This window comes from Rhamphochromis longiceps, linkage group LG19 (assembly GCF_057381845.1).
Source record: "Rhamphochromis longiceps isolate RC_006_pf linkage group LG19, R_longiceps_female_GT1.1, whole genome shotgun sequence".
In the NCBI taxonomy this organism is placed as follows: Eukaryota; Metazoa; Chordata; class Actinopteri; order Cichliformes; family Cichlidae; genus Rhamphochromis; species Rhamphochromis longiceps.
In genome coordinates, this window is record NC_140575.1 from 13,784,430 (window position 1) to 13,812,387 (window position 27,958).

The 27,958-nt window shown below is 41.6% G+C and overlaps 1 protein-coding gene across 1 annotated transcript; it reads right to left on the bottom strand.

Annotated features, from left to right (window-relative positions):
* Nucleotides 1-15,558: 15,558 nt before the first annotated feature.
* Nucleotides 15,559-20,191, bottom strand: LOC146646388 (uncharacterized). Its single transcript, XM_085391345.1, has 5 exons — nucleotides 20,052-20,191; nucleotides 18,498-18,566; nucleotides 18,334-18,382; nucleotides 17,241-17,333; nucleotides 15,559-16,969 (listed from the first exon to the last, which is right to left on the bottom strand). The coding sequence occupies exons 1-5, from the start codon at nucleotides 20,189-20,191 to the stop codon at nucleotides 16,658-16,660; spliced, it is 663 nt and encodes a 220-aa protein (XP_085247471.1). The 3' UTR covers nucleotides 15,559-16,657.
* Nucleotides 20,192-27,958: the final 7,767 nt, after the last annotated feature.

Here is a 27,958-nt window from a genome sequence, read left to right on the forward strand (position 1 = left end):
GCCAGATTGAATCAGTGAAATTAAGTTGCTGTTTCAGTCCCAATGTATAAGCAGCCCAGCCTTAGCCTACGGGAGCAGAGTATTCCTGTGAATCGTGGTTACTCCGGAATATCAGCAGCTTTAAATGATGGTTCCCAGGAACAAACAAAACTGATACAAACTTCAACAGATGCAGCAATAAATTTACTTATAATATAGTGCCTTGACCTGGATGCTCCATCTTATTGTTATTTGGAAAACTGCAAATGTTCTGGCTGGAATTGTTCGTTTTCAAGGTGCATAGACAACGCCTACAAAAAGCAGAAAGCATACCAAATGTAACATTTCTAAATCCCCCTTTCATACTCGTCTTCATGTGAACCTCTCGATATCCGCCAGCACTGCTTTTTTCCCACTTTTTTCTCATTTTGGAGTAAAGAGACGAGGTAATTTTGCATTTTCAGGGTCATTTGCGATCAAGTTTGTTTTCCAGGTGCCCCTGGAAAACTACACACTGACAGTTTAGCCCTGAGAGGCAAATTCATGCTATACAACACTGTAAATGCCAGTAAAGGTCAGAGGGAAATAAAGGAGGAAATTAACTCAAAACAAGAAATGCTGAGTAAAGTCCAAAACAACTGTAAGGAGAACAGAGAAGTATAAAACAGGAAAAAGGATAGACTCATCACTAGAGATGATTTTTAACATAAAGGTTCGACGCAGATGGTGGTGTTTATTCTCTGTGCAAGCTTAAAGGTCCGTGATGAAATACATCAGAGGTGTGGCCCACCAAAGGGTTCAATCTAGTCCACTGGTTGGCTTTCAAAAATGTTAAAATTTTTAAAAAGGGACATAATTTTTGGACTTTTAACTGCATTTTTAGAGTCATGTTCCTGACAGAGATATCACCTTTGGCCTAGCATACTACACCAATTTAGATAACTCAATAAATGAGGTGTTATTTAAATTAATACTACTTAATATAGTTGTTATTATTATTGTTGCTATTTTCTGTTTAATCGTTTTCTTTGTATTGCTAGGTTGTGTTGTAAAAGTCAAACCAGGAACACTGTCTGCAACTTTGGCTAGAAGTCCTTCATACATCAGTTGCATTTTTTTTGTGTGTAAATGTGTAAATACAAATGCAAAGAGCCAGGCTGATGGGTATCTTTGATTTAGCATTGCTTTATAATGTAGAAAAACTGAAAGGTATTGTGCTTCTTTCAGTTCAAATGTGTCTGTGTGCAGTTAAAGTTCTTTACACTGAAAGAAAGAAAAATATTTTTGAAATTAGATGCACAGTTGCAAGAGTTCGCATCTAAAAGTCTAAATTAATATAAGCAGGGCTGGAAGCGGTACAGAGGTGCAGGAGGAAATGATTGGAAGGGAGCGTCAGTCAGGTTAAGTTGTGTCATGTGATCAACATTTCTCTCATAAAACCTTAAATCTATCCACTGCCTCTAATATCGCAAAGTGTTGATAGACACAACCTCACAGCATCATCACATGGCACATTAAGGCTTTGTTTACTTTTGAATATGAAACAATTTTATGTGTGCCAGGCCTGCACTCATATTTCTGGTTAACCATTGTCTTACATCAGGCTTGGCATGCTAGGCCGCAACAAAGATCGGGCCTGAAATAGGCATCTGATGTGTGTGTGTGTGTGTGTGTGTGTGTGTGTGTGTGTGTGTGTGTGTGTGTGTGTGTGTGTGTGTGTGTGTGTGTGTGTGTGTGTGTGTGACACGGCGGGCGAGCAGTATAAGTCTGCTTCAGCGGCTCAGCATTAGCTGCAGGAGTAATGGCAGTCCTGCTCTCGAGTATTTTTAACTGTCAGCACTAAATGCCTCATTCAGCCCCGGCATACCCCCCCACCCACCTCGTAACCTCAGCCAGAATACCTTCACTTCTGTGTACACAGCACCGCAGGCAGGCTTGCCAGCTGTTTACACATGCACGCACACACTCAGACTCACACGCTTGCATACCCTTATGGCTGCTTCAAAAACACAAATATGCGGCGGACATTCTCCGCTGCGCACTCGCAGATACAGAGCACATCTATATAAACTCAGTCTCCATGAAAGCATATTCATATTTGTAAATGTAGTCACACAGACGCGCGTTTTCTCTGCTCGGTGTGCACGCATGCACTCATCATGTGATTTGGCCCGGGCCTGTCCCGTCTGTTGGCACGTCGGAGGAATGGAATGTGTAAGAAATGGTGCCCACACATCGAGCAGCCGCCCAGCGCTCAGGTTGGCATGGCGCACAGCGGGGAAGTGTACAGCCGAACAACAGGGGAGGAATGCAGACAAATAACTTGTCTTTATTAAATATTACTGCTGCAATTAAAACCCCTCGTTCTCACCTTCTGTCTCACCCATTAGATGGAGGAGATAATGGGTGGCACTGCATGACGAGACGATGGTTATCTGTGAGAGCCAGCCACAGGGCAATCAGTCATGTTTGCGAGACAGCTTTATGACTTTTAATGAATTTCTCCCACGCCACCACCAATGATAGACACTCAACCGCAGCCAATAGAAGTTTTTGTCTCCAGGCTGAAATCTCAGGATGCATAACTGACGTTGCGCTCTTTTGGCAATCTTGCCTCAGCTTTTGTTTGGGCGTGGATGTGAGCCGAAGTCCTCTCATGTTAGGCGGCCATTGTTTTTCCACACCTGGTGTGCGAGACGTCCCAACATTGCATCACTTTGTGCCTTCGTTGCCTCTGTTGGCGCCCGAGTCTGCTCGAAGCTAATGAATGAACGCGAGGAGCTGTGGCTGACTTGCTCTGTATTTTTAGGGCTGTGTGCCTGTGGTCTGTGCGGCCTGTCCCATCCAGAGGAGCCATGGGGGGATATTTTTGACCACAGGCTGAGTTGAGTCCAGGCCCACACAGAATCGCTGACAGACGCAGGCAAAGAGGAAAGAGGGATGTTTTCCTATTGGGAGGAAACCAGCCTTGATTATGGAGGGGAGAGAGAAACCAAAAGAAAAGGAAGATGGTTGTGTTTGAATGTGGGGAGAGAATTTTTTCTTCCCTTATTGCCACGCCCTTCCTCTTTGCAGCCCACATATTTGGAGGCTTTCAATTTGTAATGGAGCAAACCCTTTTTATCAGCCTTAGCTGACACAAGGTCAAAGCTGCAGCGAGTTCACGTGCAAAACAAAGATAATTAGAGTCATTTCTCCCCAAGTTTTCTATTATTTTTTCCCTCTGCATTTGGTTTAGTCCATGTTAATGATATTAAAGATAACCATAGTCTTATTTATACAACTCTCCAGATGCTATTTCAGTTGGCTCACTGATTGGAGCGATTTGCATGCTCCATGTAATATGGATACAGCTCTCAGGCTATAATTCCCCATATTAATATTTAATTGCCATCAAAGTGTGTTTTCAAAGTATAAGGTGACGCTCCGGTCTCTCAGCCCAGTCACGATAGAGCTGATTCCGGGGCTGGGTGAGGAGCGTAGTGCGGTTCCAGAGAGACCAGTTCTCGGTCATCTTATCCCCCCCGCCTCACGCGCTGGCACCTGTAGCGCCCCTCCAGCAACAGTAAATCACGTGACCATTTCCTCGCGAAGAAATCCTAATCCTCGTGCCAGATCCGTCCGGGCGCGAGCAGCTGCCTCGACCCAAGACATGTTGAAACCCGAGGCGACGGCATTAAGAATTAAAAACGCTAGAAAGTGGTCCCTGTGCGCGCCTTGTTTTGTCATCAATGTTCCATTAGTGTCACTTTATTCCACGCCTCCCCTCCTTCTCCCCTCCGTGTGTTTGAGTCAATATCGGGAAAGCCTGCCTGTTTCTGCCCAAATGGTTACAATATACCTTCTTCACGCCTAAAGAGCTGACAAAGGTTATTAGGCCGAAAGGGCCAAACAGATAAATCAGAGCTTCAAAAGACATGTAATCTCAAGCTCTGGGAATTTGCCCAGAGAGGGGAAGTGTGAGGCAGCGTGTTCCAGTCCATTAATTATTATCAAGCTGCAAGTGAAACCGCCTCAAAAGTGTAAAAATCAAGCGTACTCTGCTCTGCAGTTACCCTTTAAATGTCTTGTCCTCAGAGTGGGATAGCGGACTTCCTGGACAGTGGCCTTGGTGTTCAGAGGCCAGGAAGCCTCATGGATATAATACCTATGTGTGGCTCCAGCCGGTGGCCAGTGTGGTGATGTTGATACAGAAGCAGACCTTGACACACAGCTGTTGTTTACAATGTGGCTAGCCCAGGTGGACAGGGCCACGGCCACAAGTCGGCCTAACCTCCAATCCACAGATCTATAGTCCTGACCAGAGATGTTTTGGGGGAAGTCGAGTCAGGTCGGTCCCAGCGAGACTCAAGTGAAATCCCAGCTCCTTTCAAGCAAATCCAAGGACGTGTTGCAAGCTACATCACTTTGGGACATTTAGTAGAAATTTATATGACCAAAAAGGAGGTGGTTCAAACATTTCCAGACTTGAATAGTTTATATTTAAAAAACAAACAAAAGTAGAGATTAATAAAAAGGACTCTGATTCAGTCATATATTCACACATCTATGTGCCACAATGTGGAGATATGAGCTCATATTAGAATCACAAATGCCGTCTTTAACTTTCATTCAGACTAAACCTTGACGAAACTGGTCAACTCTTCCATCTTCAGCTTCTGTTTCATTAAAACGTCATGACAGGAGTTTATATTTAACTTGTAATTTCCTAAAACGTTTCCTGGAATTATTATTGCATATTTACTCTATTGAAAATAGAGGAAAATGGTAGAAGGTGCAGTGGGCAGGGGCCTGTCACTTTAGCTTTCTAAGAAAAAGTCCACTAATTATACAGTCATACAATAAAAATAAAAAGGGGTCAGTTTGATTGAGTTCATGAGAAGCTGTTAGTGTCTAAAAATATTTTCCAAGAAGGAACTGCCAGTATTCACGATTCATATTTGGAAAAACTTATGTAGCCTTAAACCTCCATCCACCGTGTGACTGCTGTACGAAGGTAAAGCTTTTTTTAAACAAGCATCTCATGTCACTCGTGGAAATAACGCCGAGCATTTTTAGATGCAGAAACGTGAATTTCAAAGCAGTTTGTGCAACCAAGCTGTCGTAAGTGCAGACCAGGCTGCCGTACTCGTATTTTTCCACTTTTCTTGTTGAATTTTAATCAGTTTATTGTGGTTTTTCTGTACAACACTGCACTTTGCCAGATCTGCTGATTAATTGCTGATGTGGCAGGACTTGCGCCAGAGACAGAACAGCATGTTCTCATCTTCAGGGTATAAATTATTGCCTTTGTTTCAAAACCGCTCCCATCATTTGTTTATGCACAAGGTGTCCGTTGGCAAGTGCCACTTGATGCAGTGGGCTGTAGTATGAGTAAAAGGGTTCTGTCACTCCCAGCCTGCCGCATGTCATTGATCTGGGTTATTGTTGTGGAGAGGCGTGCTGTAAAGAAGTGAGGATTTTTCAGTGCTTACAAAACCAGCCAAAAAGTGCCAAAAACCTGCAGTTTACGCCACCGCCACCTCCTAATGTCAACTTTGTGGAAGCGGATGGGGATTGGTACCTCAGCAGCTGATATTTCTGCCACTGGTGCATCTGAGCATTGAAGCTTAGATTCTACATCTAGAGATGAGAACACATTTATAAAAAGTTTATAAAAAATTTCACACATAAAATAGCATCAGCAGTGCCTGTGCATTCATTCTGAAAGGCAGGTGGGCTTCTACTGGTTATTCCAAGGTCTCAGGTAGCAGATGAAGGTGACTTTTTCCTGTTTGAGCTCCCAAATCAGGCCACACAGACAACTTTGGTCAAATATGGGCCGGACCAGAGAAACACCCTGTTCTGTCAGTCTACAGGAAATTAACAAAAAATTTAACCAATAATAAATCCTTATATGAGAAACATTTTGTCTTAATTTATCCACATGATAAAGAAATGCTGCTACAGGAAATGTAGAAATCTCTCAGCAACACTTTTTGGGCTTAAATTGTAAGAAGGAAATATGTAAAAGTACATATCTAATAGTGTATAATGGTGTAGTTTGAATTGTCTTTGGAGAGGTCTTTATCAGCAGGAAAGTTTAGTCATCCAATGGGCCTAATTGGAGTCTTCGCCGGGCCAATTCTAGCCCTCTGGCCTTAGGTTTGACACCCCTTTCCTAAGTGCCTTCATAAAACCTTTTTAATCAGAACCCTTGAATGTTATGTTTGTTTTTTATTCCCTTTCTTCATTGTTTATTACTTTCTGTGTAACACGTAAGTAAATAAAGTTTATTGTTACTTTATTATATTCACACATGCATCCTGCAGATCTTCTGCACCATGATGTTCCTCCTCCTGAGCTTCCTCCAACTTTTCTTATGCAATGTTGGCATTCAGCTCTCAAACCTCCGACCGAGATGGAACTGGCTCCTCACCACCACGAGCACTATCGATGGAAAGCAGGTGTTACAGAGTTAGATGAGAAGGTCCATCCATCATTCCATCCGTTCACCCATTTTCTGTTGCTCATCCTGATCCGAGGGGAAGCAGTCTAGGCAGAGACACTCAGACCTCCCTCTTCGGACCATCTCCTCCAGCTCTTCTGGTGGGACGCTGAGGTATTCCCAAGTCAGCCAAGAGACATAAGCTCTCCAGCGTGTCCTGGGTCTACCCCGGCTCCTCCTCCAACCAGGAGGCATCCTAGTCAGATGCCCGAACCACTTCAACTCGCTCCTTTTGATGTGGAGTATGTATTTGACATTGAAAAGAGCCAGATGAGGAGATCATCAGATGCTGTAAATTTGCCCTGTGCAGTCTCTTATTTCGTCTTTTTTATTTTATATTCTTTACTTTTGTGTGAATCTGCATGCTCCATCTGCCTCTCACTTTGCTGCTGGAGCATGTGAATTTCCCCAGTGAGGGGAAAAAAGGAGATTTCTAGTCTATCCCACTTGAATCTGTAAACAGTGGGAACTGCTGTACCTGTGAACATTTCGGTTCATGCACAGATTGGATGAAATGCACACAGCATACGTTCCATGTTTCCTTTATGTGTTTGTTGCTGGCTGAGACTTCTTCCTTAGCTCCTTCTAATCTTCTCGAACTCTTGACTAAAAAGTAAAGAGTCATTTTTGCATTAAAAATGCCAAAAACTTTCCTTACAATTCAAACATTTATTGGAAGTCAAGGAGGAGAAAGTTCTTGTATGTCATGCTGACTTAACCGGCTTCACACACACTGACCTGTAATTACACTGACCTCATTCCACAGTTCCTCTAAGCTCGTAAAACCTTGACCTCCAAGTCATAAAATACTGCATATTTGAATCGTTTATATAATCCATTAATAATCCCTGTAATACACATTTTTTCTACTAAATAATTTTAGCCGCTCATGCTCTGCTAAACCGCTTTCATATTCCATGTATTTGATTTTATGGCTGTTTCATTGAAATTCACTCAGCGATTAACCAAATGTGCCGTTTTTTAAGAGTTCAGTATTATAATTAGTACACAATGCCAGGAAAGCTCTCAAGGCAAAAAACTCCTTTCTAAGAAACAGAAGAGATAAGAAAATAAAGGAGCGACATATAAACACACTTCAAAAAGCTTTGTGTTTCATAACAAACAACTGCAGCCTTCATGGGATTTTTTTTCTCTTTTGATTTAAAAGATTTCCAAAGCCATAAGCAGCAGACATCCTGCTGCATGTACAGTGTGTGCATTGAGTTGTACTGATATGCATCTCCACACAAACAAAGGCGGTAACAGAACTCTTTGCTCCCCCGGCCTTTGAGTCATCTCGCTACATCAATAAATACAGCAAAATAGCATTAGCAATAACTTCAACTATATGACCAGGCTCTAATATGATAGAATTAGTATCAGTGTTTTAAGGTTTGGCCATTTAGGTGAAATTCTAAGCCGGGCAGGGAGTAATTTGGACACAGGGAAAATTGATTTTGACCATCAGCACTTTCTCATTTTCAAACAGCGCCTGCGGCTAAATGGGTTAGCCTGTTAAGCACATTACACAGGTAGCTTCTCCTTTCCTCCCCAATGATTATGTGTCCGCCTTGAGCAATTGATATTTCTTGCAAATAAGAAAATTATCATATTCCATGACTGGAAAGAGAAATTAGTGCCTGCTGTTATGGAGTGGAGTCTCTGGACTGAGAGAGGGAGGCCGAAGTACATTTTTCCTCTCTTTCCTTTTTTTATTTTTAAGGGTGGGGTGTGCATATCAAATGTCCTGAGCTATATTGGAATCAGGGTGCTGTCAGGCCTCATCAATAAAAATATACAGTGATAGACTGTAAGTGGTGAAGGGGGGACACGGAGGGATGGAGGGGCACTGAGAGAGAAGGACTGGCTTTGACTGTGCCGAGGCAGAAAGCCGGGAACATGTACAGCTGGGTGTGCCGTAAGAAAGCTGTAATTTCACCAGCAAACTGTGTACTGGTTGCATAAATCATAATAAACTGTCTCCGCTGAATTTATATTTTTCTGCAGTGCCTGACTAAAGTTTGTAGTTCCCCCTAAACGCATATGCAGACTCCAGTCTGACCTGACCGCTCTCATCAATCGCAGGAGGTAAAGAAGCTTAGTAATGATCAGTGAAGAGCACCCTGGAGACAAGTGCCATGATGTGTGTTATATAGATCCTGCTAAATATCCAGTTATTGGGGCCTTCCCTGCTCCCTCTCTGTGGCCTGAGAGGCTGCCTGCAGGCTGGTCTAAGTGGAACCACATGGAGGAACCTGATAGCGGCCAGAGAAGTTAACCCGAGCAGTGCGAGCGGGCTGCCCCAGGCTGGTGAAATGAATGGTCAGAGATGCTGTGCCTGACCCTCGGCACACTCATTCAAAGAATCTTACGCTATATCTTTACCTAATGTCGTTATACATGCGAACATGGGCTCGCACGTCTCACTTTCCTCTTTCTCTCACTTTCCCCTCATGTACACATCTCATCCATTCTACACCCTCTCAGGGGTTTCTGTGGCCGCGGTGCCCTCGGGAGTGGCCGACCAATGAGAAGAATTTACCGGAGGGCCAATTGGCATGCTAACAACACCAAACACACTAATGGGAGAGAAACAAAGCCACAGGCCACAGACATCCAGTAAACAGCAGACCACAGGCCTCGAGATGTATGCTCTTTCCTGCATTTGACCACGCAGGTACAACAACTCCAACTGTGACTTCCTAAAGTTTCCTGTGTGATTTAGCGGTGGGATTGCTTGAGCCGGTGAAAGGCCAGGATAACAGTGTCATTAGGTTGGTTCCTCTCCACACTGTGAGGGATATTTAATTGGTGGGTCAGTCAGGAATAATCACTCTCTCTCCCTCTATCTAATGTGCTGTGCTGCCATGTGCTTCCAGTTAAGCTGGCGCTCGGCCCCGAGCAGAGGTTAAGTGAAACTACCTGCTCCTCTGTGTCTGGCGATTATTTGCTTTGTCCGCGGCGCTGCCACATCATAAAACACTTGGGTTCACTTTTGCGATTGCTGTCAGAGTCCCTGGGGTTCATTACTGTTACGCCTGCATGTGTGGCTGTACAAAGCCTGCCTTTTTCATATCACTGAGGGGCTCAGAGAGCAAACGTCGGGGCAATATTTCAACAGAAAACTATTGTGCACTTCAATCTTTAATCCTCACACAATATGGATGATCTTATAGCGATACAGTAAATAATGAAAAATTAGCTTTCTGCAGGCAAACGGGAAGAGACATGAAAGTGGACTGGGGTGCTGGCTCTGGTTTTCAGTCTGAATGGTTGTTAATTAATGGGGCAGACGAAGGCCATAACTCTTCGCCGGCCCTTAGACTGCCACAGTGCAAGGCCGTTCAGCGATCACAGTCATCCACATGCTGCTGGTCTAACACTTTGATTGTCTGAGCAGTGCATTTTTTCACTTTGAAAGAGCTTGTGTCTATAAGTCTTCGGGGGCGGAGGAAACTCAACCATCACAGTGATGGAGAATCTGAAGCGCACAGCTCTAGCAAAGATCAAGCCTTTTTCACCCCCTATCAGTATGAAAAGCCAGTCGCTTCTAAATGATTCCCAAAACCACAGGTGATTTGTCTCTGTCTCTCCCCTTGACTTCATTTGCAGGATTCAAAGATCAAAAGGACCTGCTGCTCTTCTAAGATGAGCTCTAAGTGCTTGAACTCCAGCGCAGTCATTAAGTACAGTAGTATGGATGTCTCTGCCCGAGTGCCAGCTGAAAGCAGACGCACGGAGAATCACTGGTGCCTCCTGTACACTGTGATTAAAGTAAATGAATGAAATAAGATATGAGGAAATTAAAATGATTGGCTTTAGAGCAGGAACGACTGAGCAATAAAGCGGGCAGGGAGAGCATAGGAGCATATGAGAGTAAGACAAAAATTACATTGATTATGTATTCCAACCAGCGGATTTCTCAGTGAAATATGGTCAGCTTTAAAACACGGTTGAATTTCAGATGGTAGAAATCAGCTGAACAATGTCTGGTTTCGATCACTGGCTGACGCCGACGTGGATATAACATGCAAGGACGTAATTCCAACCCAAATACAACATTAACATCCATTTTCCTCCCGAGTGTTTTGTGGACGCTGCACATTTAAATCTGCAGCATCGAGATTTTGGCCACTTTGCACAGAGGAAACCGTTTTTTATCATTTTTGCCATCTTTTTAATGTGTTTCTAAAATATGACATGGTTAGTGAGAACCCTGCATACTCATACGGTCGTTTACACTACTGTTAACAGGATCATTATTTAACCTCAACGTGTTTCCCCTCACCCCCCACAGCTGATGGCTGGCCTTCCCTAAGCCTGGTTCTTCCTATTAAAAGAGAGTTTTTTCTTCGTACTGCCACCAAGTGCTTGCTCATAGGGGGTTATCTGATTAAATACACTGAATACACTACATCATTCAGCTTTAAGCACCACCTTTAATAACTTCAAGTAATTGATTTCTGTATGACTTTATTAGTCACTCAAATTGTTGTCTGTAGATTTCCTGGTGTGTTTTGGATCATTGTCCTGTTGCATGGCCCAGTTTGATCCAACAGATGGTCTCACGTTTAGCATATATGGTCAGCTTCATGGTCGACTCAGTGCCCGCGAGGTGTCCAGGTCCCGTCACTGCAAAACAAACCCAAATCATCACCCACTAAAGTGCTGACAGCTGGTATGAGGTGTTTGTGGAGATATGCTGTGTTTGGTTTTCTCCCAATGTGGTTGTGTGCGTCATTGACAAACATCTCCACTTTGGTCTCATCGCTCCAGAAGTGTTGCACTTTGTTCAGATGCAACTTTGCAATCCTAAACCAGTCTGCCATGTTTCTTTTCAACACATTTGTGAGATTATTGTTACCTTTTTTAAGTCCATCCAACATCCAGCAGTTAAATAACATTAACAATAGCATTAATTTGAAGCTTTCAGCTTTCAGCTACATTTGGTGTTTCCGCTTTTTGCATGGAGTCACATGGTGTGGCCAAAAAAGCACCAAAGTGAGGTGAAAGTGGATTTCCACAAAGGCTCCTCTTATTGTACCTCTAATGGAGTGGAATTGTATTTATAGCCACATGTTGTTATGTTGTGGTGTCCCTCAGGGGTCAATCCTAGGCCCTTTTCTGTTTCGCCTGTGTTTCCAATCATTTACAAAAACATCTTATTTGGGACTTGCTGGTGATCCTTAATTTCATCTTTAAAAATTATTTTCAGTTTGTTACATTTTTCTCTGTTTTGTCATTTTAATCAAAACGATTCTGATTTCTTTTTCACACTTCTACCTTTTAATATTTTTTATTTCATACTTTTGTTTTATTATTTTTGTAATAAATACTACAGTAGAATAATACTTTTGTCTTTATATTCCGTTATTCGTTTTAACTTTGAGTTGTGTTCTTTTAAATCGTTGTGTATTGTCTTAGTTCTTACAGCACTTTGAATCTGCCTCTGTGTATAAAAGTGCTTTATAAATATAATAGGTGCCATGGTGGTGGAGTTATCTGATTCATAGTTAATAGAAGAATATTTCTTTGAATTGTATTTAAAAACAACATTTAAAATGGATATGTGGTCCAGCTTTGGCTTTAACATCAGCTATTATTGAAAAAGAAAATACATGTCTTGACTTGAGTTGACTAAACAAGTTTATTTGTTGAATTTTTTTTTTTTTTAAAAAAAGTGAAATTCCTCTCTGCCATAATGAGTACCCAGTCACAGTCCATTCCCACAGTATAGTCCCTTTTTAGCTTGAATTCATACATATTTTATTCATTCTGTTTTTGTTTCTTAACTTAGTGACCCTGTTTGTCAGCTACACTCTTTGTGGCTGCAGATGTTACTTATTTTTGTATTTTTACACCTCACTCTCCCTGACAGTGTCTTTAGGCGTGGGTGTAAAAGGGACCACATTCCCAGGGGGGACAGTTAAGTCCCTCACAAGGGGAAGCAATCAGACCCAAACCTCCAAATGATGAGTGTCGTCTTCCTCCCTCCTCATCCGACCAGAGGCTGTGAGTGGCGGTTGGTTTGTCCCATCCTCGTCACCGCACTCTGGCCTGGGGTTCTCCGCTGAGAACCCACATGCCTGAGCTGGAAGGGCTGGGATAATGAGACACTATGGGACAACAAAGGCATCAGCCCCGGCTCTTAGTCACAGTGGAAGTATGTATGGAAAAATTCCCGTTCTCATATACAGTGTGCTGAACTGCTTCTTTTTCATCAGTGATGCTGCTGACTGGCAGATGATACACAAGGGTCAAAGCAAAAAAAAAGTGGATGATTTTTTCTCAGATAGGACAGATGAAGTAGCAGTTTAAGGCATAATTGGAGATGTAAATGGATTCCAGTGAAGCTGGTCTTCAGATCTTTTCATCTGCTATTCAGTCCAGTTCCAACAGAGGGCGCTCCATTATGTGTGCAATGAGTAGATGGTATAAAAGATTCGTCTGCTTAACACCAAGTTGTTAACACCTAATACGGATGAAAAAGTGGAGTGCTGAGTTAGCACCTGTTTCCAGGTACTTCGCAAGCCACACCTCTAAACCAATAAAAACCCTTTTAAAGGCACCAGCATTACAAACATGGTGGAAAGGTCCACTTTAATAATGAAGTAGCGAATGAGCCCTCGCAGATACCGGCTGGCTTCAGCAGTCTTTGTCTAACTCAGTATCTGGGTGGGGGATAGTATATTTTTTTTAAATCAACACCGAAAAGGGGTCATGACTGGGGAGACTATGGATAGAGGCCAAAACCCTTTTATGTACCAGGATGTAAATGTGCTTTTCATGGTGTAAAGTTGAGCTTTTGAAACTTTTGGCATCATTGGTGCAAACAAACTTTTCTGCAATAAGTAACATGTTTAAGGTCACAGAGCGCTCCTAAAACCTGGTTCGTCTTTTTGAAAAGCCTTCTGTTGATCCAACATGTAGCGAGTGCTGACAGGAAGTAGAACAATAGTGCATATTCGCCTCACATTGGCTTCTCTTCACTGACTTCCCGTTAAATCTAGAATTGAGTCTTAATAGTACCGTATCACACCAACAAATCACTGTGATATTAGACTGCTGGTTTGATATTAGAGTTTGGAATCAGGAGACAGACACCGTCTGTTGTTTTCCCCTCACCACGACCAGTGGTGGCAGATGGCCCCGCCCCTCCCTCAGCCAGATCCTGCTGGAGGTTTCTTCCTGTTAAAAAGCAGTTTTTCCTTCCTACTGTTGCCAAATGCTTGCTCATAGGAGGTCGTATGATTGTTGGGGTTTCTTTCTAATATTGTTGGGTCTTTACTTAATAATATAAAGCGCTTTGAGGTGAATTCCCTCAGCTCAAAGTGGGTTTTGTCCTAAATACACTTTCCATTAACAAAACCACACTTGAATTTACAATTTAAAAAATCAGAAATATGATTTTGTGAAGATTTTAGTTTTAAAAAAAAATCTGAGTTACTCCAAGATTCCCTGGAAAACTCTTTTTGTAAAAGGGAACCAGAAAAATGCTCATTTTAAAACATAATCTACATTATGGCTCTCTATCGGACTGTACAGTATCTTAGATTGGCATTAGAAATATAGTAACAGAGCACAAAATGAATTAATATTTCTGTTGATGAAAGCCTCTACTTCAGGCTTACATGTTGATGAATGTGTCAGTATTCTTAGAGTCGATATTTTTAGACATAATGTAATATATTTTGTTATTGACTTATCCAGTGGTGCATATCAGACAATTAAAGGGAATTTCTTTAAGGAGGCTTTTAAATGATCCGCAGAATACAGCACATTAACACATACATAAGGTCATATTCTTCTAATATAAAGGTTTTTGCTTTTTTTAAACGTGGACTCCTGGGACTTCTGGGTTCTCAAACAGGCTGTAAAATAATCTGCCACATCTAGCAAATTCATAGCGTTTAACCTAATTCAGCAGTTATTTTATCTTTCTCAGTACGGCAACGTGGAAAAACAAAATGTGCCCACCCCGATGTACAGGAGGAACAGTGCAGGACTGTTTTTCAGCTGAATGTTGTGCGCTGTATTTGAGGTATTAGAAAGGAAAATGAGGCACAGCGTGTAACACTTTTATGAATGGCTCGCTAATGGCCTTGAGTACGAAAAAGTCCAAGCGGAAGTGCACGGACGATTTGCGCAGCGATTAATCACATATGAATTAGAAATTAGAAGTGTCCAGTCAGTTCAGCACTCATCACACAACCACCAACCGCAGCCACCACCCTCCACTGCCTCTCTGCTGTTTGATCCCAGGCCTGTGTCCACTCACCCACCCCCTCAGTGCCCTCTTTCATCCCCCGCCCACCTGGCGCGAGAAGAAAGGCTGCCTCTAAACACAGAGCAGAGTAGGCCGGGCCCGACGGGCATCTTGCCATGCGTACATTTCCACATTCTCTCATCGCCTGTGCTGCATTGCCTTCTCCAGAAGTCATACATCAGCCACTGCTGGGCCTGCGCCTCACCCTGCCCAGCTCCGTTCTGCCTCACAAAGCGACTACAAAGCCATAGGCTAAATGACAAGGAGTGGAGACGATGCAGAGCATAACAGGAACGAAAGGGAGGGGGCGGGGAGAGTGCATATTTAACTTTGCAGCACTAAAGTGATCAAGCAGAAATAAGGGCATAGTCAAAAAGTGTTCTGGTGAATTAAAACATTCAGCTGCATCCACAAAACTGGGTGAGGGTGTGGAAGTCATGGCTGGTGGCCAAGCTGGAAGCTCCAGGCCTTACTAGTAGGGCTCACATTGTGACATGCACCAGTGACCAAACCCAAACCACCATGACCGAGGGTGGAAGTGACATCATTCTCCATGGCTTGGCAGGCAAGAACGATGGCATTATAATAGGGATGGCGTCGCGCTGGAGGGACGAGCCAAGAATTGGTTAACCGCAGAGGAAAAGACATGGGGGCGCAGTGAATGACAAGAAAGGAAAAGGAGGATTTGTCAGTGTTTATCAGGGGAAGGGCAAAAAAGCTCAATTCAATTTCAACAAAAGCTGATTTTTTGATTTAGATTCTTGATAAGTTAGGCTTCTTTCAGGCCAACACAAATCCACACACACTCAAAAAAATAATTCATTGGATGAACTTAATTTCATCTTGCCACCTATATTCCATCTAAACAAATCATGTTATATCAATCCATCTTGATTGTGTTGTTTCAACACTAAATATGTTTGTAAGTGTAACATAATTTAAACATTAACATTCAGTTAATTTGATTTTTATTCAGTTAACATGTTTGTACCAAGTTAGTCTAATTAATTTAAATTCATGTTATATTGTTTAAACACCTTGGCACATCAAAAGTCAGTCTTGTTACATGAACTAGTAAAATATTTGTTTGTTACACCAATGTTAATCTTGTTGAATGAACAAATGTAATTTATGTCTGTAGTACTTACACCAATCATGTTTCAGTTAGTGTTTGTATTGCTTATGTAAACATTACTTTTAATTAAATTAATGAAACATACATAAATGATAACTTGCAAAACCATCTCTTTTATTTTGCTTGAACATTCTTAAAACAGTTGGCAGGATCCCAGTTCAGCCTAGCTTTCTCCCCTTTAACCATCTCATACTAAGACCACAGAACTTCCAGATCAAGACATGCTGACTGAAAGAAAAAATACAATAAAATAACCCTAACCCTAATAATAAAAATGAAATAAGTCTGTTGAATAGTTTGCAGACAAAAAATATTATCCCCAAAGCAACTTTCGTAAAATGTAGTAAAATATGCATTGCAAACAACAATATGAATTTTAACACAATTTAAAGCTCAGACATAACATTCAACATTACTATGTTGCTTGCATACATTAGTCCTCCATTTAATCAGGCTGTATCCATTAATAGTGACTTTATGCTATTTAACGTGTGGAGAAAACATTCAATTTTGAGTATAACTGCTCCACTCAAACAATTTGTGAAAACCAGTGTGCATTTGCCTTTGTAACAATTGCCATCTGGCAAAAATCAGTGTTTACACTTAAACTGTATAAGACTTTAAGTTATGAACAAACAATCTTTGTATAATAGCCGCAGAGCAAACCACATAGTTTATATGAACATTTTATAACTTACAATTTTAAACTTTAAAACAGTAAACACATATTTGCATTGCAAAAACCTTGAAAAAAAAATATCTGGCTTGCCTGAGTCTGTTTCAAGCTCATTCACCCCATTAGCTTGTTTTTTAGAAACTGTGCCTTGGATGACAACCTCTGTCCATCCAGCTTCATGATAATCTTTTGCAAGACTTCAAAAGTGCATTTGAGCTCCGGTGGGTAGCTTAGGTTCAGACAGTATATCAGTCCAAATAACAGAGCACAAGCAATTGCAATGCTCCTCAAACCAGTGAGAACCTCCACGCCTTCAATCAGGACACCGATGTTCCCTGGGTCATCTCCAGGCTCCGCACCCTCCTGATGTATGACATACACTCCCATCACAGTTTGTTCCATGGCTTCAGTGTTGGCCTCAGTGTTCTGTGACGTAAAATACAATAATACATTTGTTTGAGTCTAGATATGAAAAAAATAAAGGAATTCAGCAATCAGCGTGAATATGCTGATATATTTACTAAATTCTATGTCTCTGGTTTCACACCTCAGAAATTTGACATGAAACAAAACAAGGACCAATTGCAATATCTTTTATTCACACGTGGTGTCACATTTTACCATTTCATATATTGAAATTACCCATAACTCCTGGAGCAAATTACATAACACAGAACAACTTGTGAATGTAACTGACCGTATATTCCTTCACAAGTTTCTCATGGTCTTCATTCAGGTAGACACACAAGGACTTCAGGATGCATGCTCGTCTTGTATGTATTGTGTCATCCTAAGAAAAAAGGGAATCCATAATGACAATATTTAGCTTTTAGGCAGCAGTTTGAAAAAGGAATACTTAGTTTGGAAGAGTCCAAAAGGCCACATGGTAAATAGACTGGTTCTTATATAGCGTTTATACTGAAATGACTTCCTTTGGTCTATCGATAAAAAATACTAAACAGGCTCTACAACCCTAAAATTTTGTATGTAGTATAGTTTTCTTTTATAAGGAGTGGCAAGAGGGCCACACTTTCCCAATATTTTAGCCACAGGGTTAGAAACACATACAGAATTTGCAAGCTCTTCAATAACAGCCTGACTAATATGGAGGTTAAGGCTCTTAAAAATTTCTCTAATTGTACGCTTTGTCAGAGGTACACTAGCTGAACTCAACAGAAAAACTAACTCCTCTAAGAACTCATCTAATCCTTTTGCTGGAACATGAAATATGTGTTCCAATTTCAACAATATTACTGCTAATTTCCGTTCAATTAGTTCGGGCTGATTTTCAACAGCACTATTATCACATTCTGTCACTGACTCACTTTCAAATTCACCATAGGATACATCTTCAGAACAGCTAGCCCTTACGTTATCAGAGGACTCTATCACTTGAACTGGGTCCACACGTGTAACTACCCTGTCTTTAAAATCTTTAAGTGTGTGTGGATGATGCTTCCTCTTGTGTGTATAAAATGTATTGTAAATATTTGTCTTGAAAGGGCAACCAAGAAACACACAACTAACTGTCTCGTTACTTCGCAGATGTGTTCCAATATGGACAAAAAAAATCTCTCTCAGAGAAGACGTCACTGCAGTCACATAACTCACATTTAAAAGTTACTGAACTTGAAGCTGTCTGTGTAAACTGAGATGAATGAGCTTTATAGACATGAGTGTTCAGTCCACTCCAAGTCTTAAATGTGCACGGACAATTAACATATATGCACAGATAATGTTGACCTATTCCGTAATGATGATGTAGTTTATAATGTTGAAGTAATTTGTACCTGCTGCTCTCTCTGGTAACACAATGCTTGCACTGCCACATACACGTCACTGATAAAAGATGAAATATGCATTAGAAAACGTCAAGGAGATTAAACTTCTGCATCATCCAAAAAAAATAAATAACATAATAATAATAATAATAATAAGGCAAACATGAACTTACCATGTATTGTTGAGGAGGTGCATAAGAATCTCAGAGCATGGGAATGTGGCTTTATTTTGTGATGTATTTCTGGGGAGAGAAATTAATTAAAACAAAGTTATTACTCTGACAAATTTGTGTTAATATCTACATACTGTGAAATGTGAAGACTGTTACGGTGCGTACACACCGAACGCGATAGACGCGACCAGAGCTTCAGGTTTACATGTAAAGTCAATGGAGGAGCACGATGAAGCGTGACTGGAGGTCCAGCTAAACTTCGGAAGCAGATTTGCATTGAGAAAACGCTTTTCTGCCTACTTCACACGACTGACGCCTTTGAAGCGCGAAGTAAAATACGCGCTGCAGTTTGTGTGGTGCATTTTGTGCATTCGCGCTTATCACGTCTACCGCTCCAGCTGGTAAAATCTGCGGGACAGCAGCTCCTCAAACTCGGCAAGGGACAGAAGGTGGTACAGCTGAAAGCGGCCGTCATCCAGACGGAGCTTCTGGAGCAAGTGGTGAAACTCACCAAACTGCTCACGCTTGTGGAAGACCTGATGGACCCAGGTACGGTGAGGACGTCCTTTAGGCACTGCTCTGCTCTCCACAGCAAATAGAGAAGGGAGACTCTTTCTTCAAACGCTAGATTGACAGCTGCCATTTTAATAACATACCGTCTGGCACTACTTCCTCCCAGATCTCTTCTTCATACGCGTGAAAATTGCATATAAAGCTCGACCAGTTCATGCTGGACGCGCTTCGAGGTGCAAATGTGCACGCGATCAGCTAGGGGCGTCTATCGCGTTCGGTGTGAACGCACCGTTAGTCAGCCTTAATGCAGAGCACCAGAGAAACTATAACCCGAACAATTATCCACCTAAATCATTCTGAATTCGAAAACTAAGTGAATATATTACAAAAAAAGAAAATGCACATGCAATTATTGTGACAGATTTTATCTTACTCCTTGTTATTAACTCCCCTAAACGCTGGTTTAGTTGAATTAAACCTTTCATCAATCCAGTTAATGCGGTTGCCCGCGACTAAACTCCACTGACAAAAACAGGAATTTTAGATAGAGCATCATAAAACACTCATAAAATCACCAAAACCATGTCGGTCAGTCTTACCACTACTACCAACAATCACCAACTCCGGTTAAGCAGAAAGTAACCTGTCATTCACGGAGCTATATGCGAAGACGTAACGGCTCTACGCGGCTTTCCCGCTCTTCAAAGTTAGCTAACTCCAGAGAAGAAAAACAGTCCTACCAACGCAGATAACCATGAAACAAACCTCATTCAAAGTCGACAGAAACAAAAAAAAAAACCGAACTTACCAAAATAACCTCATCAGTTTTTGCTCTGTTGCAACAATTAGCGACTCCGGTTAAGTTTTTAAAAAAACATTAAATTCACCGACTTACATTTGAAAAATGCTTGGGTCTACAACCTCCCTGCTATATATAAAACTCCTCTAAATCTCCACACTACACAGGTAAAAAATTTTAACTAATAGTATTTATCTCTCACTCCACTAACCTAAATAAATATATCAAGAAATATTACTTACCTCACTATCAGGTATGCCAAAGAAGTAACTCCACGTGCGCTCGTTAACTTCTCAACGGACCTTTCCGCATCCGGTGGGCGTGGAGCATGCGCAATACATGACGCTATCAGAGCCGTTGGTTTGATGGACCTCATTCTCATTGGATTGCCGTGAACGAATTTAACTCATCAAAGTTTTCTTTGATTTATATTCAACAAAAAAGAATGAATCATTTAATGAGCATAAAAATGATTTCTTCATGTGATGTAAACATATTACTACTTTGTTAATCAAACACATGCCCTAGTTGATTTTTTTGAGTGCAGCCTTATCGAATGGCATGATTTCACACCTATTTCAGGCTTTGCTCTCGGGGAGGTGAACTTGTCCAACGAGTGATACTCCCGCAGCATCCTGAATGTGTGTTTATAAACAAGACTCAATATTATTGTGATGTCTGAGCTGAATTCGATAGATTCCTCTTCTGTCAGTTGTGCTTCCGCTGCAACACGATCCGAAATTACATTCAACAGCAACAGGAGACGGGCACCGCTCGCTCTCTCTGTGCCGACTAACACCGCTGCTCCCTCTCTAACTTCATCATAGGGGCTCACCGGGGCTCGCGAGGGGCCATGGGAGACTGAAAACACCCCGGTCCATTACAGAGTGAGAGGATAACCTGCAGTTGGCTATCTCCATCAGAGTCTGGCTCGAAGCGATTCCTGCAAGGCTTTTTGGCTTTAATGGACTCTGCTAAACACATTCTCTCTGTATATTACCTTTAGGTTTACCCCCTATCTGGTTTCTCTTTTAGTCTGTTTACACATAGCTCAAGCTTGTTCTGCTTCTTTTTAGATCCGTTTCTCCAAATATTCTTCCTTTCTTTTCCCTTTCTGCATTCCTGTGTCGACAGCAATCCTCTTTCCCCTAACATGTACAAGTTTTTTTTTTTTTTAAATAGACCACCAGTCCAGAGATTTTCACTGAATATTTTCCCCAGCACTCTGTCTTCTCTTCCCAGGAGGGTCAGATTATAGCCCACATTAGCAGAAACACCTCATTCATTCACACACATAACCCTGCATCACTGCAGATTGTCTGGCTGAGACAGTTCATTGACTCTGAAATATCTGTCATTGTTTTCCCTCCCCTGTTCAGCAATCTCACGTGTGCATCTGCTTTCAATGACTGCAGCTCACCCACAGACCTGTTAAAAGTAGATCCACCAAATAGTGCCAATACCACACTGGAAATCTATACACTGTAAAAAATGCACCTTTTTTCAGTCTGTGCTAGCAGCATAAACTGCTTTGTGGCATTAATTGTATTTGGTTGTCATGGTTTCGTTGCAGGCTATCCCATACTGCAGTCGCTACTGAGTTTCCCGCTACAGCTCACTCACATTCCCGCTTAAACTGAGCATTCTTTCAGTTCAGCCAGGCCACAAAGTCAGGATTAGTAGCAATCCCAGGGGGATCAGCTAATCTCAATGCAAGTCTGCATCAACTGGTGGCTCAGCTAACACCTTCATCCAGGATTCACATGGATCTGTTTCTTTAACCTAGCCAAAAGGATTGGAAATTAGCAGTAGCTACAGACTTTCTGTGCAGAACATATTTTCATGCTATCTATGAGAATTATGTTAAAGTGCACCGTGCCTGCTAAATAGAACATAACAAAGTATGACTGTGTCCATTCTTGTCTTTGCTGACGTGATCATCATAGAAACAGCCATAAATCACCACAAAGCAAGTTAGCAGTTAGCATTAGCAAAGCTAATAGCCCGTGATGAACTCTGTTCATATGCAACAGGCTGATTACTCACCACAGCGATCATCTTCCATATTATGATGCCAAACTGTACAATCAACATATGCATAAGGTGTTTAGATCAGTTCTAACCCGCTAACACTAACCCTGAGCTGATGCTTGAAAACCTTCAACACAAGCAAAGCAAAGAGATTCAGAAAGCAACTCGGCAGTCTGTGACATGACCACATTCAAAGCAAAATAGAAATGAGAGCACTGGTGCCTGGAAAACATTCATTCAATACTTTAGCATGCAATTTCTACACTTCTGCAACCCACCTCTGACTCACTTCCTCCTTTTATCCTAGTGTCATATCTGATGTCTCTGATGTTTGCTCTGGTTTGTGTCACTCACCCCACCGCCATCTTTCCGTACATGTAGATAAGGCCAAATATAACTTAGTGCAGGTGAAAATAACAGTATTTTTTTGTGTTGCGGATCCTTACTGGTCTACTTCAACAGGATCTTTTTATCAGTTGGATTTGAACCACAATTTACCTTCAGCATCATGGTTATGGTTACTTGAACATGTTTACATAACCATCACCTTATTTTAATGCCCAGTCACACCAAAGAGTGACACACTGAGTGAACGCTGATAGATTATGTAATCCCGTAGGCTCACTATTTTTTTGGCACAGCTAATATGTCGAATTCTGGAGGATAAAGATCAGCATTTCTAGTCAGTCATCAGTATTACTTACATGTCACCGTTTGAGGCCTGTAATTTGCAAGGATAGACCGATCTTTGAAATAATTAAATAAGAGTATTTCAAGACTGCAAGCCTCAGGGCAGGGCTGAAATTTCCCTCCACAGCATCCAGGAATTGAGCCTCTGGATCCAGAATAGGATCTGATATTTCCTTGAGAACGTCGCTGTTTTCTCACGTAAATGTTTGTGAACATGTGATGCAAAATTTCCTTGATCCATATCAACTCCATTTGCACTGCCTTTATGTCCTAATCCTGCTGTGATTCCATCAGTTTGAGCTGGTGTCGCTGATTTGTTATTGGAGAACACTGTTTAGATATCAGACCAGTCACTTTTTATTATTGTTTTATACTTGGAGCTTTTGATCATATCACTTAATCTCAGCATTCATTGAATTTGTTAGTGCTTGTGCATGTTTCCTTCTTTCAGAGCATTTATCATCTTTATAAGAGATTGCAAAGCTGCCAAACAAGCCGTGTAATGAGATTTTGTATAACCCAAAAGATGTATTTCCACTGCGCTATTGTATTTTCCCACTTTGCAAGTCCTACTTTGAGATTCTCAGGGAAAATGCTCTCCACCTTGAAGAGTACTAAATTAAAATTTTCTACCTCACAAAATAAGTTTGTTCATGAACACAAAAGATCTCTTTAAGCCCTAAATAGCTTGGCGAAAAAGCCATATTGTCCAAAGAAAGAACCCATTTATCACACGGCAGTTCACAGTGGTGTTGTTGTTGACACTTGCTTTACTTATTTGGCGCTGGTTTGTTCATCATCAGACTTGGAATTAGATCATCTGCGCCTTGAACCCGAGATGAAAGAAGCCACTGCACTTTTTGCACTAAACAGATTGTTAGTTCCCAGAGAACAAAATTGGGTGGGAATGGGATCCACTTCTTATGCGTTTGAGTTTCTGTGGATGTGTGCGTGCGCGTGCAGCCACATGCATCCTGACACGTGTGCGTATCTGCGTAAAGTTATTTGATCAGGCGACTGATTCTGCGTGTCATGCCGGGGATCAGATAGAGGCGACTGCTGGCCCACACAGCTGCATGTCCAGAGGCTGTTGACTGGCCACCTCTTATCAAGCCTCTCTACAATAGTGTATTGTTTGGCCAAGTGAGAACTTTACTCGCTCATTAAGGTCACTGGGTAAGAGGATGGGAACTCAGAAACGGAAACCCATGACACATTTGGGCCCCGCTTGGGGGAAGACACTGGTGATGAACTTTTGTGTGGGTATTGTGGTGAATGGATGCTTCACAGCAGATATGGAGCCCAGTGCTTTCATCTGGGGTGAGAACTCATATCTCCTTGTGATTGCTTGCTGTGGGAAGCAAAATTAGTCATGAAAATGCGGCCTTATTTAATATTATCACTCAGATTTAAAAGGACTGTCACCTTTCGTACATTTTCAGGGAAATGGTTCCCTCTTGTGGTTAGAGTTGCTGCTTCTCTTGTCATCGCTGCAGTATATGTTCACAGGATGAGCAGCTCACTCACACTTCCCTCTGATAGTCCCACTTGGCCCCGCTTACCGGAATCACTCAAACTTTTTTTTTCTTTTATTGCCGTCCTCTGAGTTCATATTGTTGTTGCACTTTAATTTTGATCAGTAATTATGATCATAAAGTTTGTGGATCAGTCTGAGTTCCTTTGGATGACAGCACAGGAGACATCTGTGCGCCCGCAATGTAGAAGCCGTTGAGCTGCTCTCCCTGCGGTCGCTGCTAGTGGAAAACCCATAATGGCCTTTAATTGGGACTTTAATTGTGTGTGGTGCAGGAAAAGCATTGACTACAAAACTGGTGGTATTTGAGTGCATACATGCATCTTTTGTGTAAGTATATGTGTCGCTCACCAAATCCTCTTCCTCTGCTGGCCTGTGAATGGCTTTGGTTGGAAACAGGAATCACCTACATGATATTGGCATTGTTTTTCCTGCAGGGGAAGATGCTGAGCTGAGCTCAGAAGGGACAAACATACGCAGCTGCTTGTGCTCGTACAAAGGTGTTTTTAGTGTGGACAATTTTACAAAGATCTCCCATCTAAAAAGCTCCATTCATATTCACTCCATTCGTACTATGTAAATATGACTGTGAGAATTATGTGATGTCTAAAAACTTGCTTGGTGGCATATGACCCTCTGAAATCTCTCTCATAGAGTATGGTATAGCTGTTAAAAATTATTTGTCAGTATTCTGGCATCATTACAAACAGACACAACCTGCAGAAATCTATGAGAAAACAGCCTTTGAACCTGACCGCAGTAAACACCTTCTTGATAAGTATGTAAGTCCATTTTGTAAGTGTTGGTCGCTAGTACATGCTCATGCTAGAGTATTGTTTGGTCTGTTTATGCAACTGGCCAAACAATACTCAACAACACTGGTGACATAAAAATACTTTTTTATGATTATTCTTGCAGATGCATTCTTTTAAAAGCTAAAAACAGATCGGTTCAGCCTGCTGGTAGATAGTGGGCTTTGCAGTGTAGCTGCTTTCTAACAAGCCCAAGATCTCTGCCTCAATTCCAGGGAGAGACACAAATCCCTTTGCGGTCATCTCAGGAACCTGGTGTAAAAATCTGCCAAATTAAATATGCAAAGCAGAATCAGCAGCTAAAAGTGTTTTTAGCCTGCTGCTGTTATAGATAAGAACCTTCAGGGGCCTAAGATGTATCTGTGTAACATTCCTCTGTGTGTTTTCTGTGTCAAGTTTGAGTATGTTAGTCTGCGATTTCCTTTGTGTGTGTGTTTTTTGATAGCTATTTGTCTCCTGTGTCTTGTTAGACTACCCCTGTCTCATTGTCTTTGTCATGGTCCTGGGTCAAGCGACCCAGTATTTGAGTTCCATGTATCTTCTGTCTTCATTTGCACCTAGCTTAGTTCACCTAGTTAATTTCTAGATTGCAGTTTTGTTTTGTTCCTTAGTTGTTTATGTCATCTCCCCCTGTACTAAGTCTCCCCGGTTCATGTGTCATGTCTAATCTCCATGTTTCCTGTTTTACTTTGAAAGTCTGTATTCACTGTCAGTGTATTCAGTTTCACTTCTCCTGTCCTGTCGTTAGGTTCATGTGTGTCAGCTGTGCTCCCATGTGTGGCCACTTCCCCTGATCATCCCTCATGTGTATTTAGTCTCTGTGTTTCATACAGTCTGTGTCGCGTCGTCTGTGTTCTCACCCTCCATGTTTTCACGGTCAGTCTTTGCAGTGATCTTAGTCTCTGAGTTTTCTTAGTTTGTCACAGTATTAGTTTTCCCAGTTTAGTTATAGTCTAGTCACGCTATCCCTGCTTTGTTTGTACACCTTGTCTTCAGCCATAATAAAGGCTCGCTTTCTGTTAAGTTCACGCCCGTCTACTCACTTGTGTACGCACCTGGGTCCATTACACACACCACCGCATGGCCTGTCTCTGCAAACCGTGACAGTCTTGATTGTTTTCAACTGTGTCTTGCTACCCAGGTTTTTTTTCCTATTTCCCTGATTACCTTTTAGTGCATCTGCGTGTGTAAATAGCTGTCTTGCCTTTGTCCATTGTTGTAGCATCTGTTTATACTTCCGGTCTGTTTCCTAGCAGTACTCCTGGCTCTAGAGTTATTTTACGTTGTTTATGAACTTTATTATTTTTCTTCTCATTCACTGATGAAGGTGGATGAAATGGAGAAGTATTTAGGGAGTCTTTTTTTTGTGTGTCTGTATGAAAGTCCTCAATCCTGCATTTGCTAACAACCTGTTTTCTGGTCTGGATCTTTTCAAAGGTAGCTGCATATTCAGAGACCGCCCTCATTAACTTCTGATGCATACCCAGTCATTTTGTTTTATAAGCAGGCCTGAAATCTGACAGATCTGTCAGATCACTGGTGGTGAATAAATTATTTTAGTTATTTTGTGTCAGTTATTTCAGTAACCCGTATTGTGAAAATGCAGCTTTTCTCTGAGCTATTATCCAATAATAGAGACAAATATTAAAGTATTTAACATGTTTCAAAACATGCGTTTATAATTTAAATGTCATTTATACCAACCTTCTTCATATTTGTGTCTTCTCGTACATGTCGATTTATGCCCACAGCCACTCTCTACTACTGGGAACACGTTACTATGGCAACCGAAAATATGTCAAGTTTATATACAGTCTATGGCTATCCTCAAGTAAATACATTGCTGCTCTGCCCTGCTCATTTTCAGCTGTGTATCTTTGTTCTTGGCCTCTGCTTTGCATGTTTTGTAACTGAGAACCTACCAACCATTTTTTTCTGCTATTTCTTTTTTTCTTCCACTCTGGACAGGGAGCCAGCCTGTTGGGTGGCTAACACAAAGACAGACAGACGGCTAATTTAGAGAACCCAGAGAGAACATGTAAACTCCACACTGAAAGGACCAAACATGGGACCTTATTGCAGCGGTGCTACGTCGTATATCTAATAAGAATAATACATTTTATTTAAATAGCGCCTTTCAAAGCACCCAAGGACACTGTACAACAGATAAAAACTGGAAATATACACAATGATAAAAATAGAAGATAAAAGTTAAAACATACAGAAATTTAAGAATAGGCAATTTTAAACAGATGAGTTTTAAGGGTGGACTTAAAAAGAGAGAATGAACTAATATTTCTGAGGTCCGGGGGTAGGGAATTCCAAAGTCGAGGGGCAGAGCAGCTAAAGGCCCTCCCTCCCATTGTGATCAGACGAGCAGAGGGAACAGAGAGAGAAAGAGAAGATGAAGATCTGAGGCAGCGGGATGGGAGCTTCATCTGTAATATCTGACCTCCATTTATCTTTTGTGCCCTGGCACAAACGGGCTTCTGACCATTTTTGATTGGCTGCCCCTTGCAAACAGGTTTTAGTAGTTGGGAGGAACTTTTTATCAGCTTTTAATATGAGTATCCACTATTGTAACAGAATAAATGACAGAGCATAAGAAAAAACCCCATAACATTTTACTTTTTTACCCAGGCATGTTGTAGATGTTGTTCTAGTTTTATATAACATGTACACTGACACTTGATCCTATATTTTTAAGGTACTTGGAACTACTTCCTCTAAGCAGCTTTGGTTTCCCAAACTATGTTTCTCTCTCTTGGGTAGTTTTGCTGTAGTTCAGCTGCTTCTAGTTATTGTTTATTTTCAGATCTGCTTGTTTTAAGTAGTTTCCCCAACACTGATTGGAGACATGTCAAAGAAAAGGGTAGAGAGAAGGATGGCGGTGCATGTGTTGAACATACAGAGCAGCAGTAAAAGAACAAGAGCAGAAGTGTGGAAGGGGGAGGAGGACAGAGATGAAACAGGATGGGTTTTTGCCTGTCATGATTACACTGGCACCACTTGAATGAGATGGAAAACAAGACGCCATCTTGTGTTCCACTCATGTCTGCAGCAGCTTGGCTTCTGTTCCCTG